Source organism: Sciurus vulgaris (assembly GCF_902686455.1).
Source record: "Sciurus vulgaris genome assembly, chromosome: 8".
Classification (NCBI taxonomy): Eukaryota; Metazoa; Chordata; class Mammalia; order Rodentia; family Sciuridae; genus Sciurus; species Sciurus vulgaris.
Window position 1 is genome coordinate 147,594,646 of NC_136468.1, and position 18,918 is coordinate 147,613,563.

Sequence of the window (18,918 nt, forward strand, 5' to 3'; positions counted from 1 at the left end):
AGGAAATACCTGAAGCCATCTCTTCCTGCTTCATGAACTAAATAAATACCAACTTCTCCTAACTTGCTATATTCTCTTTTTCTGGTGCTAAAAAACCCTAAGCCTGGCTCTGCCTTCTATTTCCCCTGCTGACTCTTCTCAAATTACTTCTCCCCACCATTGCACCCCAACCACCAAAGGCAAAATGGAAGCTACAGAAGCAGGAATAAGACAGCCATGTTAACTACCTTAGCAGCCAGTAGTCATTTCATATAAATGCTAGTTCTTCTGAAATTCTGAAAGTTTAACTGTTAACTGACAAGGTAAGAGTTTGCTCCTAACCCTTTCAAGAGGCTTTGTCTTCTTCTGCCTTCGAGGAGTTCTGTGCTGCCACCCAGACCTCAATCTAAGTCCCACTTAATCCTAAGTATACTGCCAGCACTGCCACCAATGCCGGCTAAAGCATCGAATTCCGTGAGTCTCCACAACAGGGGTAAAGGCGCCTAACGTGACCGCTCTCCCTGGCATTTCTGCAGTTGTTTTGAATAGAATGATCAGCCCCACAGAACTATGATATTTTCATGTCTGAATCTAAAAAACAGTTTAGGACTGTCACAAGACATGTCCTAGAATTGTTCTTCCCTTTTCTTCCTTCCACCTCTCTCCATGTTGTTGCTGCAGTCCTGGGGACAGAACCCAGGGCCTCATACATGTTAAGCAAGACTCTACCACTGAGCCACACAGCAGCCCCGTAAGTCACAGTCTTCTTATCAGGGACTCTGTACGACTGATCTTCCCATAAATGACACTACAAACACAAAGGCCACTAGTTTCAGTACTTTCCCCATGTGATTCACACTGCTTCACATCCGTGACTAGAGTACTGTAAAAGGTTGACCTGAATATGTAGCAAATGTGTCTCTCTGTTAAAATTCTGAATCCAAAGTACATGTTTTCAAAATGTTTATTATCCCAAAATACTGTATTTAGGTGGAAACAACACATCCAAGTTGGAGAAACACTAACTTCATAGTTACTCTAAGTTTTACCTGTCCACAAGAATCTGATTGGTCTTCTTCCACTCTCCAACCGCAGAAATTTCTTTTGCCTCCAGCTTCTGTTTCAAACTATTTATTTCTGACTCGTAATAAGCTCGAAGATCAGCTATGTGCCGAGCATGCTTCTCCTTCAGGTTCTGCCTGATCCTGCTGGTGAGAGTGAAGCAGGTGACTGAGAAAGCACGTCCCTCCTCTCCTTCCACGGGAGAAACCAAGAGCACACTCATTCTCATGGGCACAGTGCAGCCTATTCCTCTGCATACCCCCGGGAAACAAGCAGACACTCTGTGTGCTTAGCATCCTCCAGACATAAAAATCTTCTAACAAGCTTTTGTTGACTGGGTGTATCAGCAGCTTGTCTCTAACCCCCAAAAAGGTGACAATGAAGTGATGATTTAGATGATTTATCTTAAAAATGCTGTATCTCTTTAAAATTTTATACATTGCTAAGGTTCAATAAAAATCATTCTCATCATTCAATCAGACATCACAGAAAATCTATTAATATTACAAGCCATCACTGAAATACATACTTAGACAATATCACGGGATCTTCCAGGGAAGTCAATGAAATGCATTCTGGGACACTGTTGGCTGTACCTGGAAGCTGGGCCTGACTGACCGAGGCCGACGCTACCATGACAGTGTTCTCTTCATCTACAGTGTTGACCGAGATATTGTTACTAGTAATAGTGTACACTGAAGGAAACGTGGAACTGGTCCTACTTTCGCTTTGGAATTCATGATTCTTCCAAGAGTCCATTGGTGAAGCTTTTGCATTTGAAGGATATTTGGGGAACCCAGATAACTGAGAAGTAATATTGCTTGCTTGTGAAAATGAGTCGATGTCAGAGTGACTAGACACACTTGGTTCCAGAACAGAGTCTGGTGAAAAGGATATTCTGTCATCAAGAGCATTCAAATAGCCACGTGGTTGAATCCCTGAAATTTGCTGATTTGGCTTCATATGCAACGTCGGATCTAGAGTAAGGACCTAGAAATAAGACAGACAAAGAGGTTTCTCCTTGGCACTCAGGGTTCTGCTTGCTTTTAATGAGTAGGCTTTACATCTCCTAGGGAAAAGGAACTCATGATAAAAGTCAGCGTCAGAAGCATCTTTCATTCTCACTCAGCAGAGTGTTGACAACTTTACCTCTGGTAGATGATTTGGGTTGGAAGCAGAAGTGAGATTCCTCTCAGGTAACTGCTTGTTTTCCCTTTGCTTTTTATGATAAATATCCTTCAGTGATCGGAGCTTCATCTCATTACTAGTATTAGACTTAAAGATATGAAACAAAATTATTTAAATGGTATCATCAACAATGAAGAGAATTTACTGACATCAAGATCAGCACCATAAAAATTTTTTTTGAAAGATTTTAAAATAAATTGAAAATCTAGATGGCCAGATTAATAATACAAGTTTGGAAGCTGAATCTCCTAAGTCTCCTTCAGAAAGAAAAAATTCCTTATCTCCTAACAATGAGTACCAAGAGGATAATTTGAACCTCAATTGTTTAGCAGCCTATGAATACTTCCTAAAAAGAAAACCTCTTGGTAATTCCTGTTACAGTCTGAATTCTGAATTTCCCCAAAGGCTCCTGTGTTGCAAGATGGTCCCCCGCTGACAGCACTATGGGGAGATGAGGCCTGACAGAAAGAGTCAGGTCGGGGGCTGGGCACTTGGGATGTTGGGACCCTGGACCCTTCCCTTTCCTCTGCGTCTCCCTGGCATCCATGAGGTGGGCAGCATTCTCTGCCACAAGCTCCCACCACTACGTGCAGCCTCACCACAGGCCCCAAGGCAGCACAGCCAAGCACTCACAGACAAACCTCTGAAACCAGGAGCCAAAATAAGCCTTTCCTCCCTTAAGTTGTTCATCTTACTTATTTTGTCACAGCACAATACAGAATTGACTACAACACTCCTCCCACTTAAAATAAGGACCAAGTTTTCAGGTAAGAAGAAAACCTCACAATGAATGAATGAAGCAGGACAAGAAAACTTCTGACCAAATTAATTTCATGTGACTTAGGGGATGAGTATCAAGAGACAGAGTTCCTCATCTACTTAGTTATAGTCATTTTTTTAAAAAAGACTTGGCAGACAAAAAAGAAAATAAGAAAGAAGTTGCCCAATAAAAATAAACTTTTAAAATTAATAAAATAAGATTCAACACTAATTTCTAAAGCTTAAAATCAGGGCTTTGCTATGCTGGAACTGTCACAGTTAGTATAAGCTTCCAATATTAAAGCTTCGGGCTTGTAGTATTTCAAGGTAAGACCCCTTATAGGTTGTGACAGGGGTACCAATTAAACCTGGGCCTCAAATTTAAACTTGGACATTATCTCAAATGAGACTGTAGATTCAACAAGAAATATACCAAAAGGATAGTCATTAAATAGCTTTAAGCTTGTGTCCCACTTCCAGAACTGCAAAGCCTGCAGACACCAGGAATCATTTCTTTTTTTATGTTGCCCAGGCTGGTCTCAAACTCCTGGGCTCACCAATCCTCCGCCTAAGCCTCCTAGGTATCTGGGACCATAGGTGTGTGTGCCATCACACCTGGCTTATGATGAATTAATATTTTGGAATAAAACCTATAATTAGCTTGTGAACAGGACAATTATACTTTTTATGTATGCACTGAAAACATTAATTTGCTAAAAACTAAAATCTTAAAATGTACAATTCCCATAATCCTGTTTTGGAATTCTACTAAATGACCTTACAGCCCTTTGCAAGTCCTAAACCTTACGACAAGTAGCAGCACTCTGGTTATGGCTGCAGCCCCAGAGTCCCTACCTAGTGGCCTGAATGAGCAGCTGGCATTCACACTTGTAGCTCGTGACAATAAAGTGCCATTCTTCACTACTTTTATGATATTCTTTTCTTTCATATTTTAGTATCTCTGAAGTGAGAATACCTCTCGTAATTAATGGCATCTTTCAATTGCTTTAAGCCAAGTAACAGTTATGACATAATTGTCACTGCCTGCTCACAAGCAAACGTCAAAACCATCAAAATTTCTTGAACAGGTCTTAGCAGCACATTTTTTTTCCAGAAGAAAAATCTGGAGACTACAGCAGAATTTCTGATAATCAATATTTAAGGGAAGGGTAATCACCCATTTTAAGCAATGTTTTCTCTCTGGGAATCAAAAGCAAGCCATTTCTACAGGTAAAAACTCAGCACTGAGACCTTTTTGTACTTTTTTTTAAAGAAATGCTGAGCCTCTGGGTATGGTGGCACACACACAGGTAACTTCAGCACCTTGGGAGGCAGGAGGTTTGAAAGTTTGGGTCCAGCCTCAGCAAATTACTGAGACCCTGTCTCAAAATAAAAAATAAAAACAAGCCGGGAGCGGTGGCACATGCCACGTGGGAGGCCGAGGCAGGAGAAAGTTCAAAGCCAGCCTCAGCAAGGCGAGGTGCTGATCACCTCAGTGAGACCTGTCTCTGAATAAAATACAGAAAAGGGCTGGGGGTGTGGCTCAGTGAGCACCCCTGAGTTCAATCCCCACTACCCCTAAAAAATACATAAATAAATAAAAATTAAAATGGCTGGGGATGTAGCTCAGTGGTAAAGCACCCAAGGGTCTAATTCCCAATACCAGAGATAAAAAGACAAAGAAATGCTGACTCATCATTTCATTCACTGAATCACCCTTGGTGGCAGGATGATATGTAGAAACGGAAACTGACACTGAGTTGAAAAGGGAAGTGTTGAGCCCCTGCAGGTGAGGAATTTAGCCAATTTTATTTCATTTGTTTTTCTCTTTTAAGTATGCATAAGAGTTACATGAGGAAAATACATGTTTAGTCTAAAAGCTTTTTCCATAAAACAACACACAGATTCTAAGTGATAAGCAGCATGGGACTGGGGAGGGTGTAGCTCAGCAGCACAGCACTTGCCTACATGTGCCAAGCCCTGGTTCCATCCCCCATGCCACAAAAACAAAAGAGAAAGACAAACAAAAAGCACTGTATTGGTCTAACCAGTGATTTTTGTATTTGGATAAAATATGAAATGGAAAAAAATTCTTTCTCGGTACTAGGGATTGAACCCAGGGACACTTAGCACTGAGCCACATCCCCAGGTCATCTTATTTTTTTTATTTTGAGAAAGGGTCTCGCTAAGTTGCTTAGGGCCGTGCTTAGTCACTGAGGCTGACCTATCCTCCCGAGTCACTGGGATTATAGGCATGTGCCACAACACCCACTCAAAGGGGAAGTCTTAGAATTGATGGCATCTGAGAGTCAATTAATAGCATTCATTTACTGTTCAGGTAACAGTGAGCCCTTTAATTGCAAAGCTTGTTAAGCTCCCCTGACAATCTCACCTCCCCCCAAATTCATTTAACTGGTGCTCATCTGTCTCTGTTTCTTTCCTGAAGTTTGGGACGTTAGTTCCCATCACTCTCTGTGAGTCTGATGCTTGTAAGTACTATGGGGTCCCCCCTATTCTGTCTGTTCCTACATGTCACTCTTTTTTGCATCACCATCGGCTTCTTAAATTCTCTCTCCTTTTCCCAGTCTACTGTCTCTCATTACCTGATCAAAATACAAAAGTGAAATATGTACATCAGCACACAAATACTAGATGGTATTATTTATTTGGTTGCTCTGAAGTAAACAAAATGTTTACAGAAAGAAAATATTTTCTTATTCAAAGAAAATTCAGGAAATTAATTTGCTCATAATTATGGTACAAATGGATCAGGGAGAGATGTGACAGAACGGAAAATCAACATCAGGAGGTCTTAGAAAAGGGAAGAAGCTACTAACTGAAGACTGGCACGAAAGCATTTCATTTAGTTTTGCAGCACTAAGAGGCATTTTTAATTCCATTTTTAAGTAACCATTCTAAGGCAATATATGTCAGGCAGAACTTGTAAGCAAGTGAGTATGACTGTAATATAGAATTTACAAAGGAGAACTTAACTACAGTCACAAAAGACACACACACACACACACACACACACGTGTTCGTTACCTGGCTCGGTGATCCATCTGTGCAGGGTACAAACATCTTCTCCAGACATTGAGGCAGACAGCGATACATGTCCTTCTCCTCCAGCTTCCAGTAGGTCAGTCCTGATGTGACAAACACAGAACAGCAAGGAGTGAGGAGAAAGCAAAAGGGCTTTCTAGGATAACTGCTACTATCTAAGGAAAATGAAAATAGCAAGGAACTGGCTTTTGGCTATCTGGGGAAAGCAAGCTGAAATTCTTAGAGAGTCACATAAATGCCTTACCACGTCAGAATCCTGACTTAATGATGCAAATATTAAAACAAATATTATTAAAAGGCAAATGAATGAGTGCAACTTAAAACACATTTTAAAACTGTGCCAGGTTGGGGAGGCAGGAGGAGTGGGACACAAACGAGGGAACTGTGCAGGACACGTCAGGCTGCAAGACGGCAAGCACTCAGTGCCAGATTTCCCAGCAGGATAAAAGGGGACATGGGGAGGAGGCAGGACTGTTTGTTTTTGTTTGTTTGTTTTTGTGGTGCTGGGGACTGAACCAGGGCCGTGTGCTTGACAGGCAAGCCCTCTACCAGCTCTCCTCCCTAGGCCAGGACTATTTTCTTAGGGTGATCAGGGTTGGCTCGCTGAGAGGCTAACGGTTACTAGGGACGTGGCCATTTTCTCCACTCCAGGGGGTCTCCCCACAAGGAGGGAAGAGCACTTTCAGCAGGAAACGGCTGATGAGAAAGCCCTGAGAGGAGAACGCGCGGGCGCCGGAGCAGGCACGGTGGAAAGAGAGGGCAGAGCGCCCGCAGGTGGTGAGGCCAGGCTGTTCTCCTGAGGAAACAGGGCCCACTGCAGGGCTCAGCGCAGAGGAGTCAGGAGCCCTGACTTATCTTCTAAAAAGGTCCCTTTGACTTCTGTGCTGAGGACAGGCTGCAGGGTGGACAGGCGAGGGTGGAAGCAGGGGCTGTCAGGAAGCTTGCAGAAACCAGGGGCGGGCTCCTCGGGTGGCAGCAGGGAAGGGGCGAGACGGCTGGGGTCCCGGGATACCTGCGAGGTGCGCTAATCCATCCTGATGAGGTGGATGCGGGCTCTGAAGAACAAGGGGGGAAGGAGGGACCCTAACACAAAAGACTGGAAGAGCTACGCAGAGTTGTCTGCCTCAGACCAGGACAGCTTACCCAGAAGCGCAAAGGACGGCTCACGGAGGCCTTGAGTTTACTCAATCGTTTTGGAGCAACTTAAAAAGGCGGAGATAATTTTTGCAGCCATTTGAAATCCTTGAAAAAGTACCCCTTCCCTCTGTCCTGACGGAACTCACTAAGGCAAGTAAGAAAGTGACGGCTCCCAGGGACACCACGACAAACGGCGCCTTCACAGCAACCACACTCAGATCCCATGTGCACCACCACCCTGGAGTGTGAAATGCAGCGGGGCCAACAAACTAAACCCACAAACCAGAAACTTCCCGGGGAAAAAAGCCAAAACTTAAAGCTCCATACCTGTTCCTGAGTCCGACATCCAAGAGTTTGGGTCTTCGTCTGGTTTAGTGAGGTAAAAAGCACGTGGGTGCGCGGCAACAAAGTCAGACTGCAATTCAGGAGAGAAGACAATCAGACCGCTAAGGACACCGCACACACGTCCCTGACCCACACCCAGGCAGAGGGTCAATGAGGCAGAAGCCCTGTTCCCCCTGGTTATAAAAGCACAAAGCAAGAGGACCCACAGTGGAGGACCTCTTCCCCTGCAGAAAGGGAAAACTGGAGTCTGATGAGTTCAGAACAGAAATGTGTTTATCCCTGCCATCTGCTCCCAAGAGAAACCTGAGGTGCCTGAACCTACAGTATAAAAATTAATGTTCAAAAACCTTAACAATTTATTACAATACAAATTAACTCTGAAAATCACAAATCAATCATATGAACCTTAAGTAGTAGAGGAGGACTTATACACAATTGGTTGCTACCCAGAGAGACTGAAAATGCATATTATCATCCATCCTGATAAAAATAGTGAATTAACTTCTCTTTACAATATCTGTGACATTGTCACAGAAATCTGTTTCCAAACAGAGATATGTAACAGAGATATTTTTATGGAACCTTTTTTTTTTTCTTTTGTGGATGGGGGTTGAACCCAGGGGTGCTTTACCACATAGCTACATCCCCAATCCTTTTTATTTTGAAACAAGGTTTTGCTAAGTTGCTGAAAGTCTCACTAAATTGCTGAGATTGGCCTCAAACTTGCAATCCCCCGCCTCAATCTTTCTAGTTGCTGGGATTACAGGTGTACACCACCAACTACCACACCTAGTCCCTAGAAGTTTGTCTATCAGTTCCTCCATCATTAAAGTTTTCATTCCTGTTAAAAAGTTATTTTTAGTTTTTATTTTAGGTATGGGGGACTGAACCCAGGGGCACTTTACCACTGAGCTACATTCCCAGCCCTTTTATTTTTTGAGTCAAGGCCTGACTAGGTTGGCCTCAAACTTGTGATCCTTCTGTCTAAGCCTCCCAAGTCACTGGGATTACAGGTGTGTACCACTGTGCCTAGCAACTCCACCACTTTTATCAAGTGATAATGCTGGAATTTAGAAGGACAGCCTGAACTTGTCTCCACTACTTCTGGACAGTATTCATTAGGTAGAAATGCATCTTTCAACAGCTTCCACCTTGCAGTCCTAGTTTATTGACTCCTTGAGGTCACAGCAAAACAACCTTATCCTTGAATCGCAGAGGCTTTCAAATTTAAAATGTTGTTACATAGGTAAATATCATGTAAGAATTCTCTGCATCCTGTTAAAATAAATGTACCTTTTTTCTTGCATCCTTAGTTTTGTTTCATAACTACAGAAAAATGAAACATGGGTTCCAGAGGCTGACATCCCCACTGAGCTGACCAGCTGACCCTCCTGCAACTGAACAATCTCTCCAGGTGGTGAAATCCACCAGCTCACCTCACTCCCAGCACACCCCAGGGATCCTCTGACCCTGCCCGGCCCTATAAGTCTTTATGTTGTCTCTGCTTAGACTCCTCATGCAGTCACTGCAGGCCAAGAGTAACTGAGATGGTGGCACTTCATCTACAGGAAGGGGTTAATCACACCAGCCTGCAAGGGACCATTCAGCTTCTTTTTTTCAAGGGAGAAATTCCTAAGTCATCTCTTCCTTTCTTAAAACTCCTACCTGTTTGAATGTGTGTCAGTACTTAAAGGACCAGGCAAGGTGGCTGGAGAAGCCCAAATCTAACAGTTCCAAGTGGAACACTTCTCCCACTGCCCTGAGGTGCCAGCTTCAGTGCACTGTGTGGGCACAGCGGGTGCAGGGCTCCCTCACACAGTGGCCTGCCCACTCCCAGCATACAAGGCACCTGAAGAAAACAGGTCCTGCTCTGGAGGAAAAGGAAAGTGTGGTGCAATAGAAAGCCCTTCTAACCATAAACCCTCTTAGCCCAAGAGGCCAGTCCGAGATGAGCTGGAAATCAGCTCAGCAAGCCAAGAGGCCCACTAGAGAAACACCCAGAAGCCCTGCAGCCTGGGAAACGGGAGTCACATCTGAGCAAGACAAGGGACAAGGAAACAACAACAAAATTTCAAGATGTACTTCAAAGCAGCTCTTACCCAAAATAAACCAACAAAAAAAACTAGACCAGAAGAGAATTCTGATAAGCATTTCCCTTTAGAATGAAACTGAAAACAATGGGGACAGAGGATCCAGAGGAAAGTGCCCTTTTCTGAGAAGCAGAACCATGTGGGAGGAGTGCATTTCAAGAGCGGTGTCTGATTTGCCAACCAGCACACACCTCGAAATCATTTAACATTCAGAAATATTAAAGAGCCTTGATTCCCCCCAAATAATTCAATACCAAATATATCACTCACCTAAAAAAGGAAAAATTAAACATGCATAGGAGATGACCAAAGAAAAGGAAAAAAATCAGAAGGGACCCTCACCCCTTCCCAGCTTCCTGGCTGCCCTGCAGATTGCCAGGGGCAGAAGATGCTTCCAGAAGGGCATTTCTGAGCAGTTCGCCAGGCAGTGGCAGCTGGTCTGATTCACCCTTGAACTGAGGAGGAAAGCAAAGGCGGCCTGCTGTTCCCAAACTCTACTGCACGTAGGAATCAGCTGAGGAGCTTTTAAATCCCCTCAAACACAGGTCACAGACCACACCAAGGCAGCCAGGACTCTGAGACTGGGGGCCAAGATAAGTTCGTTTTTCTCTCTCCTGGGGTGGTTCTAAGGTGCAGTAAGGTTTGGGAACCACTGGGCCACAGCAAATATAGACTGAGATTCAACCACAAAACACAACAGAAAAACCACTGAATCCACCAAATACATAACCCAAAGGGAAAAAGTCTTGGGGTTGGGGGTGTTGCTCAGCAGTAGAGAAGGTACATAACATGCATGAGACCATGGGTTCAATCCCCAGGACCAAAAAAATAAATAAAATAAAATCTTTAAAGATGAAGTTTCAGTCTCATCCTTTAAAAAAAAAAAAAAAACAGAAGAAACTGCCTTGGAGAACAGTCTCCCTGTATGCCAACGTATGACAACAGAGCAATTTTCATCCCGGTCTCCAGATGTTTGCATGCTATCATAGCACACGAGGACAGCCCATTCTGGACAGCATATGGGTCAAAAAACAGAACTGCCAGGGAGCTTTTCTAGGCTACAAAAGCTTTCATGGCTCATGCAGGTTTATCCGCCTTCACTTCCCTCCTCCTCAACACAAATCTGAAAAAGTTCAAAGAAGGGTGATATTAGAAAGCCTAGATATTACACATTGAAAAGAGAAATAAGGGGACTTGGGATGTAGCTCAGGGATGGCATGCTTGCTTAGCACGCGTGAGGACCTGGGTTCCATCCCCAGCACCAAACGGAAAAACCAGTAAAGAGAAAGAAATAAGTAGCGCCTTGCTTACAAAGGCTGGGAACTATCTTCTTATGACTTCTTTAACACAGATCTTTTTCCTAGGATGATGGAAAGACTATGTTTAAGATAATTAAGACACAGCCAACAACCAACTTCTAAAGGGATAAGTTCCAGAAAGACCTGACTGTGCAATTTCAATGTATTACAGTAAGCAATGCTGTTCGATGACAACTGAGACCAACGAAGACTATACCAAAGTACTGAAACTTACTCCAGTTCTGGAACTCTTTAATGAGCTAAGTTGGCAAAAGGGCCACACTGAATTTCAACATTGAATTCTTTTTTTATTATTATTATTCATTTATGTTTTTATTTTTTACAGTCTGCATTTTGATTCATTGTACACAAATGGGGTACATCATTTCGTTTCTGTGGTTGTACACCATGTAGATTTGTACCATTCATATAATCATACATGTATATAGGGGTAATAATGTCTGTCAACAATTAATTCTTATAATTTGGATTACAAATTTGTAATTGTCCAAGTTTCAATATTTTCATAAAGGCATCTGAAATTCCTCAATACATATAGTACGACTTCCTACAACTTAATAGTAATATGAATTACTTGACATTTTTCTGCTGTTTGTTTATGGTGCTGGTGACCAAACTCAGGGCCTCAAATGTATTAGATAAGTACCCCATCACTGGGCACCCACAGCCCTGAAGGGTCTTATCAAACCATTAAATAGATCACTCTCAGGCTAAATGTGAACACTGCAGTACACAAAAAGAAAGAGGACTTCACAAACGATTCACGTTTGTAGTGTTTTATCCCTCATGAGCTGTGATTTGCAGGCCACTAAAGCAGCAATGTTTACAGGGAATCATTATGTGCCATCTTTTGAGATAACAAAAGAAAGAAGATAAGGGGGAAAACATTGTGACAAGGAGATCAAGGCAGGCCCAGGTGCTCAGGCGTCAGAGAGGGGCCGGCACCCACCTTCTCCGCGGGAGGCCTCGTGCTCTGCTCACTCCCCGGCTTAGATCTTGGACATCCGTCTTCTACATGTGCTCTCTTGGGTTGGTTCTGCTTCAGCCTTTGTGCCCACGATGTTACGGATCTACTATTAAAGAAGGGAAAGCCGAGATGACTTTCTAGGGATGCTGTCCTTCACATACAAGGGCAAACAGTCGCTACTGCTTCAGTGGGAAAAGCGTTGAGTTGTTTTTCTAATACTGGAAAGACGATGGGTTTTTACTGATTCACCTAAATTTCTTTTTTCAATTTCTTATTACCAAAAGCAAAGTAAGCAAAGAGACTAAAAGTGATTTACAATACATATAATCCCATAGCCATGGGCTATAACAAAAACTAAAACACCCCCAACACGTACTTCAAGTACTAAATATATCTCTACTATGAAAGTATAGTTATTAGACATGACTGTAATCCCAGCAACTTGGGAGGCTGAGGCAGGAGGATCAAAAGTTTGAGGTCAGCCTCAGCAAATCAGGGAGACCCTATCCCAAAGTAAAATAAAAAGTACTGAGGATGTGGCCCAATAATAAAGGGATTCATTCCCTAGTACTGAAAAAAAAAAAACACCAAAAAATAAAAAACAGGGCACATTTATCTGGCTATAGTGGTACACACCTGTAATCCCAGCAACTCAGGAGACTACACAGGAGGATTACAAGTTTGAGATCAGTGACTTAGTGAGATCCTGTCTCAAAATTAAACAAACAAACAAACAAAGCAACACAACTGAACTGGAAATGTAGTTCAGCACCCAAGTTCAGAAAAAAAAAGGACAGAAAACACATTTATTGGCAGACTAATAATTATGCTTGAGGAAAGTAATAAGATTTGCACTGCTGTGGCTAAGTACCTTTAGCTGACACATGAGAGTTATTAAACTGAAAATTTAGCACAAACTACAAAATTATACAAATTATGTTTTACAAACATTCAGTCAAAATTTCCTTTTTAAAAAGTCCTGAGTCAATTAAAATGTCATTCGCATATACAAAGTCTTCAAATATATGTAAAAACAAAATCAAGTATTCAGCTAGTGTTGTAGCTCAGTGGTAGAGCACTTGCCTAGCATGTGTGAGGCACTGAGTTTGATCCTCAGCACCACATAAGAATAAATAAAATAAAGCTATTATGTACATCTACAACTATGAATATTTTTTTAAAAACAGTATGCATGTACATAATGCATAATGTACATGTACAGTATGCATGTGATTTGGTTTCAAATCACATAAATGTGTGACAAAATCCCACTACTAATTTACTTATTATAATTTGCTATTTTTTAGCAAATTTATAGTGAACAAGAAACATAAAAGGTATTTTTCTGTCCAGGTCTCCCACCTTAAGATTTAACAGTCTTAAAAGATTGCAAATGGAAAGAAAGTCAAATGTCCTTAGCACATAGCAGGCTTTATTTCAATTTTCTGCATGCAACAAATGAAAGACTGATTTAATGGTAAAACTGATACATGTTCAAAAAACATCTTATTCTCTTAAACGTCAATAAAGAGGAACTATATATACTAGATTCTAAATGTAATAAACAAGTAAAAATCCTCTTGAATGATGGAGAAATTCTACTTACCTATCTGCTTTTCCACTGTATACTTCAGAAATCTTATTTTCACCTAGAAAATTATGTTCAAATTCATCAGGAAAAGTATCTTCCTTTAAGGATTCACAAAACTCTTCAGGAGTCTGTGTGTAAAAACTGTCATTTCCTGCGCCATCCACAGGTGAATCTGTCTGCACGCCAGGTGCGGAGTACTGTCCCTCAGGAAGGCCTGTGTGCTCCATGAGCTCTGTGGGGTCCTTGGATTTGCAGGTGTTCAGTTCTGAGATGCAAAAGGTGCCATAGCCACTGCTCACTGAGCTGCCGTCCACATTGCAGTCTGGCTGGGACGTGGACATTTCCTGCTGCATCTCAGGCTCCTTAGACTCAGGAAAACTAATAACAGATTCATTTCTTTCACTATTTTCAGAAAAAAAACCCATCTGACTTTCTGAAGATAGGTGTTTGCTTGAAGGACTTCTATCACTGGAAGCCCAAGAACCATTACTGATCTGCAATTTGACTAAGTTTCTGATCTCCTCTTGTATACGCTGGAAACAAAAAGTTATAGATTGAGTAAGAAAGCATATTAACATCACAATTTTATACATGTTATAAAAAGGCCATGTTTCACAATATATCACTCTAAACATGCCATAATCTTTACTTTATAAACAAAATTGATATAGTTTATAAACAAAATTGATGTAAAGTATAAATTATTTTGCTGCAAATCTTGTAAATACTAAAAAAAAAAAAAAAAAAGAAAAAAAGAAAAGAAAAGAAAATCAATATAAATGACTACTTACTTGAATTTGGTTGTGGAACTGTTCCTGCTGAGCAACTATCTGTTGTTGGCATTGTTTCTCCACCAAATTGAACAGCTGTAACCACCTCGTCTATTAAATTATAAATACTGTAGTTAAAAAAACTACTTCACAGAAAAATTCCTTCACTGAGAAATGGCTTTTCTAATAAGTATTTTAATATAAAAGTTATAAGCAAATTAATTTTTAAAAAATATTTAATGCAAAATTATAAGGACAATAGGCTTAGGTACCATGAACTCTCCCCTCCCCCCCACCCTCTGCAGTTTTACCCATTGAACCCAGGAATACTCTACAACTGAGTTATACCCACAAACCTTTTTATTTTTTATTTTGAAACAGAATCTCACTAAATTGCCCAGGCTAGCCTCAAACTTGCAATCCTCCTGCCTCAGCCTCCCATATTGCTGAGATTACAGGAGTATGCCTGGTTACCCCTTTCTAACGTAACTTGCAGTACAGATAAATCAAAGGTCTGGGTAACGTTGTTTCATTGAATAATGCTCAAGATGGACTGTCCCTGTTTTTCAGTAGAGTTCAACCTTATTAGGCACAGAGCCTTAAACACAAGTTTTCTACTCGTGTGTGTGTGTGTGTGTGTGTGTGTGTGTGTGTGTGTGTGTGTGTGTGTGTGTACACACACTGGGGACTGAACCTAGGGCCTCACACATGCTAGTCAAACCCTCTACCACTGAATTACATACCCCCAGGGTAACAGTTACTCTTTTTTTTTTTTTTTTTGGCAGTACTTGGGATTGAATACAGGGGGACTTTACCACTATATCCCCAGTCCTTTCTTTTAGACAGGGTCTCACTAAATTGCCCAGGCTGATGTTGAACTTGTGATCCTCCTACTTCAGCTTCCGGAGTATCTGGGTTTACACGTGCATGCCAGTTTACTGGGCCTGGCTCTGTTACATTTTTTAAATCACAATTTAACCTATGAATTTAAGACAGGCTGACATGAAAACAATATAACACAAAGTACAACAGATGACTGTGGTAAGATATTAACTAGAAGCTTTAACTCATAATTACAACAGCCAAAACACTTCAAAGTGGATTTATTTTCCAGTGAGGACAATTCCATTTAAATTACTTAGAATATTGTGCTCAACAGCAATTTTAATAATTTGGTAGTTCTCTGAACAAATGTATTTTAGTTCACATTTAATATACAAACTAGTATGTCTCATCACTAATGTACTGTAATTTTTTTCCTTCCCTTCCCTCCTTCCTCCCTCCCCTAATCCACCTTTTCAGCTCTACTAATCTCCTTCTACTATCATTATCACTGTTACTGACTTTTTATTTTTGAAGTATTGGGGACTGGACTCATGCCAAGCAAGTGCTCCTCCACTGAGAGACACTGCCAGCCCTATTTTTATATTAATTAGTGCACTGTAAGTATACATAAAAGCAGTATTCAGCACGGCATATTCCACGTGGACATCCCATAATGTGGTAGATTTAGTTCCCCAGCACTTCCCAGGCCTCCCTCACTCCCTCTCCGTCCCCTTCCTCTACTGGTCTCCCTTCTATTTTTTGTGAGAACCCTTAAAATACTTTTGATCACTTTTTTACATTCATTCAATATTGTTCTCCAACAAATATATTTGACTACTTTAGCAATAAGTATTGTGCTCTTTTGAATATAAAGTCGTGGAATTCAGTAGAGGTTCATTTAAATATAATTATTTTTAAATTACCAAAATGAAACAAAAGAAGATACCTCACAGTTTTTCCAAAGTTCTGAATCAGTCTTTCCACTGTTCTGTAGCTCTTGCGTTAAGGAGTTTAGGAATTCAGCTGTACCTTGAATGACCGATGTTCTGGTCTTCCCTGAGAAAGAGGATACCCCATTTGTACTACTTCTGTTGAAACATAAATAATTCAAATGGTTTTCTTCATTCTATCAAAGTGTTGAATAATTCAGCAGTCCAAGATTTAACACAGTAATACAAAACCACTGATACTTAATTCTTCTACTGGTACCTCAGTTGTTGAAAATCTGATCCTAAGTCTGGTCACAAAAGGAAAACATCAGTAAAATGACAGGCAGAGGGAGAACATCCAAGGGATCAGCAGGAAATGAGTCTGTGCTACCCAGCACTGAGGAGTCTCCAAGCACTGATCTCACTGTTCCAGAGCACTGTCTCAGCCTACTTCAAGAACAGTGCTTCCCTGTGTAGTAGCGATTCTCTCTCAGCTCCCAGAATCAGTCAAGTCTTGCTACCTGGATCCCTCATTGGTGTGATGAGCTGGTGCTTATGGCTGCACTATCTCTGATTCAAAGTTGTGCCAAGCAAATTAGCAGTAAATATTCAGGACTTATTTAGCCTATTCATTGTGTAAAATAACAGTGATTCTTTCCAGGAAGACTGATTTTCCAAACCTAAGTTTAATTCAGATCTGTTTTACTAACACACAAATCATAATTCATAACTGAATTTTTTTTTTAAATCTAGGTACTGAAAGGTCATTTTAATTTTTATTGATTGACACCCTGCTTTGTTTTACAAAGAATTTGCTACAGAGAGAGAGAGAGAGAGAGAATAATAATGAAAATAATATTAAAATAATAAAAAGTTAGGACAGGACAGGGAAAGTATAAAAATTTAAGGGAAAGAAGAACATAACATGTTGTTCATAAGGGATTTACAAAGTTGTAATAGTCTAGTCTCAATGTGGTGGATTTAACTGCCAGTCACAAGGAAAAGGCAGCAGAGTTTAATCACAAAATTTTCACGAAAAGTCACATTTAGGTTCCTCCAGGCAAATCGAATTCTATATCCTAAAAGGAATTTCTTCCAGAAATGGACTTCAGAGAGGCCACCAAGTGATATCAGCAAACAAAACACATGGCCGACCTTCAGCAAGTGCACGTAGACAGACGACCATAGCAGACATCTCTCGTGTGCCTTTTTTTCCCTGCAGTACTAGGGATTGAACCCAGGGTCTTCGGCATGCCAGGCAAGCACTACCACCAAGCTACACCCCATCCCTTTTTATTTGATATGGTCTCCCTAAGTTGCCCAGGCTGGCCTTGAACTTGTGATCCTCCTGCCTCTGCCTCCCATGTCACTAGATTACTGGGATGAGCATGTGTACCACCACACCCAGCTTTCTCATGATTTTTTAAATTTCCCTTCACCCTTCTTCAATTTATGCTTTCTCATTTTAATTATTCTTATAAACTGCTTTAAATTCTTCAGAAGGCAGGCAGAAAATATCAAAGTACCTTATTTATAATATATAATACACCATTCTGTCAAGACCTCTGTGTTTAAAGCTATTACTCCTTCATAGGTACGTCCTAGACTGCTGTCTTTGCTTTCTTCTATGTACCTGCTTTTTATAATTGATTGCCTAATACGCCCTGCCTCTTTGTTGTTTTCTAAGCTACTGTAAATTTAGAAACCAAATAATCAAGCTTGTCAGTCTGCAAATTAAGTATAGTCTGATTAAAACAAACCAACTGGGCGGGGGTACAGTTCAGTGTTAGAACACTTGTCAATCATGTACAAGGCCCTGGGTTCAATTCCAAGTACTGTGAAACAAAAAACAAAAACCAACTGGGCAGCCAGGCACCAGCAACCCAGGAAGCTGAGGCAGGAGGATCCCAAGTTCAAGGCCAACCTCAGCAGCAACTAAGACCTACCTCAAAATTTAAAAAAATTTAAAAGGCTGGAAATGTGGTTCAGTGATAAAGTACCCCTGGGTTCAATCTCCAATACCAAAACCAACCAACCAAACAAACAAAAAAGCCCCACACTGGGCTGGGAATACAGCTCAGTGGGAGGGATGTAGGCCTGCTTAGCATGCACAAAGCCCCAGATTTCATCCCCAACACAACAAAACAAAAACAAAAAATCAACTATGGAATAGCTTAAAAATAAAATGCATTTTGTTGACCATTTTGTTACCTCAGAATCTGTTTTTTGATTAGTTCATAATATTAACCTTTAACTGCTACTTTCCAGGTTGGTGTGATATTTTTACAATATAAAACATTAGTTGTACCATCAATTTAAAATGCAGAAATAACAGGCAACAAAATTTTTAAAAATATTCTTGTAATCTACCAAAAGCAAAAAATAAATAAATAAATCAGCATAAAGGAAGTACAGTTAGCAAAATAAGTTCTTTTTCACAATGTTCCACATGCAAAAATAATTTTTCTAGAAGAAATGAAAAACGCAAAAGAACTAAAACAATTTTCAACTTAAATAATTATTCCTGAACAGTTGCTGATTTTTTTTTCAACAAATGTAAATCAGCAACTATGATGCTATTTGGATAAATTGGTTAACTATGCAAATAAACTCATTTTGGTTCATTCTTATATTAAAAGATATCTATCCCATTCTTACCTATTAGTAATTAAGCTCAGTCCAAGAGAATGGGGAGAATTTTTGATATCAGATTCTACAGCTTTTTGTAAGGTTTTCACCAAGTCAAATTCCTCCATAGTGTACAGAAATTGTTATACTCTCTTATTTGAAAATATAGGCTCTTTCACTGTTTGTGGAAACTGAATCCGGGTCATCTTCAGACGCTTCATCGTCTACCGGCATTTTCAGTTGCTAACATTCAGAACTGTGAAATA

General features: G+C 40.7%; 1 protein-coding gene across 10 annotated transcripts in view; it reads right to left on the minus strand.

The window, feature by feature from the left end:
• The window catches only part of MPHOSPH9 (M-phase phosphoprotein 9), a 52,659-nt gene extending 33,741 nt beyond the window's left edge, over positions 1 to 18,918 (minus strand). For 5 of the 10 annotated variants that reach the window (XM_079150466.1, XM_079150457.1, XM_079150460.1 and 2 more), the window contains exons 1-10: positions 18,683 to 18,918; positions 16,042 to 16,183; positions 14,292 to 14,381; positions 13,516 to 14,033; positions 11,892 to 12,015; positions 7,516 to 7,603; positions 6,034 to 6,134; positions 2,191 to 2,316; positions 1,571 to 2,031; positions 1,029 to 1,187 (exon numbers count right to left, since the gene is read on the minus strand). In XM_079150466.1, the coding sequence (XP_079006592.1) occupies positions 1,029 to 1,187; positions 1,571 to 2,031; positions 2,191 to 2,316; positions 6,034 to 6,134; positions 7,516 to 7,603; positions 11,892 to 12,015; positions 13,516 to 14,033; positions 14,292 to 14,381; positions 16,042 to 16,183; positions 18,683 to 18,780 (1,907 nt within the window). In that variant the 5' untranslated portion in view covers positions 18,781 to 18,918. The remainder of the gene's footprint in view (positions 1 to 1,028; positions 1,188 to 1,570; positions 2,032 to 2,190; positions 2,317 to 6,033; positions 6,135 to 7,515; positions 7,604 to 11,891; positions 12,016 to 13,515; positions 14,034 to 14,291; positions 14,382 to 16,041; positions 16,184 to 18,682) is intronic. The other 5 variants (XM_079150459.1, XM_079150461.1, XM_079150463.1 and 2 more) reach the window with 3 other exon arrangements.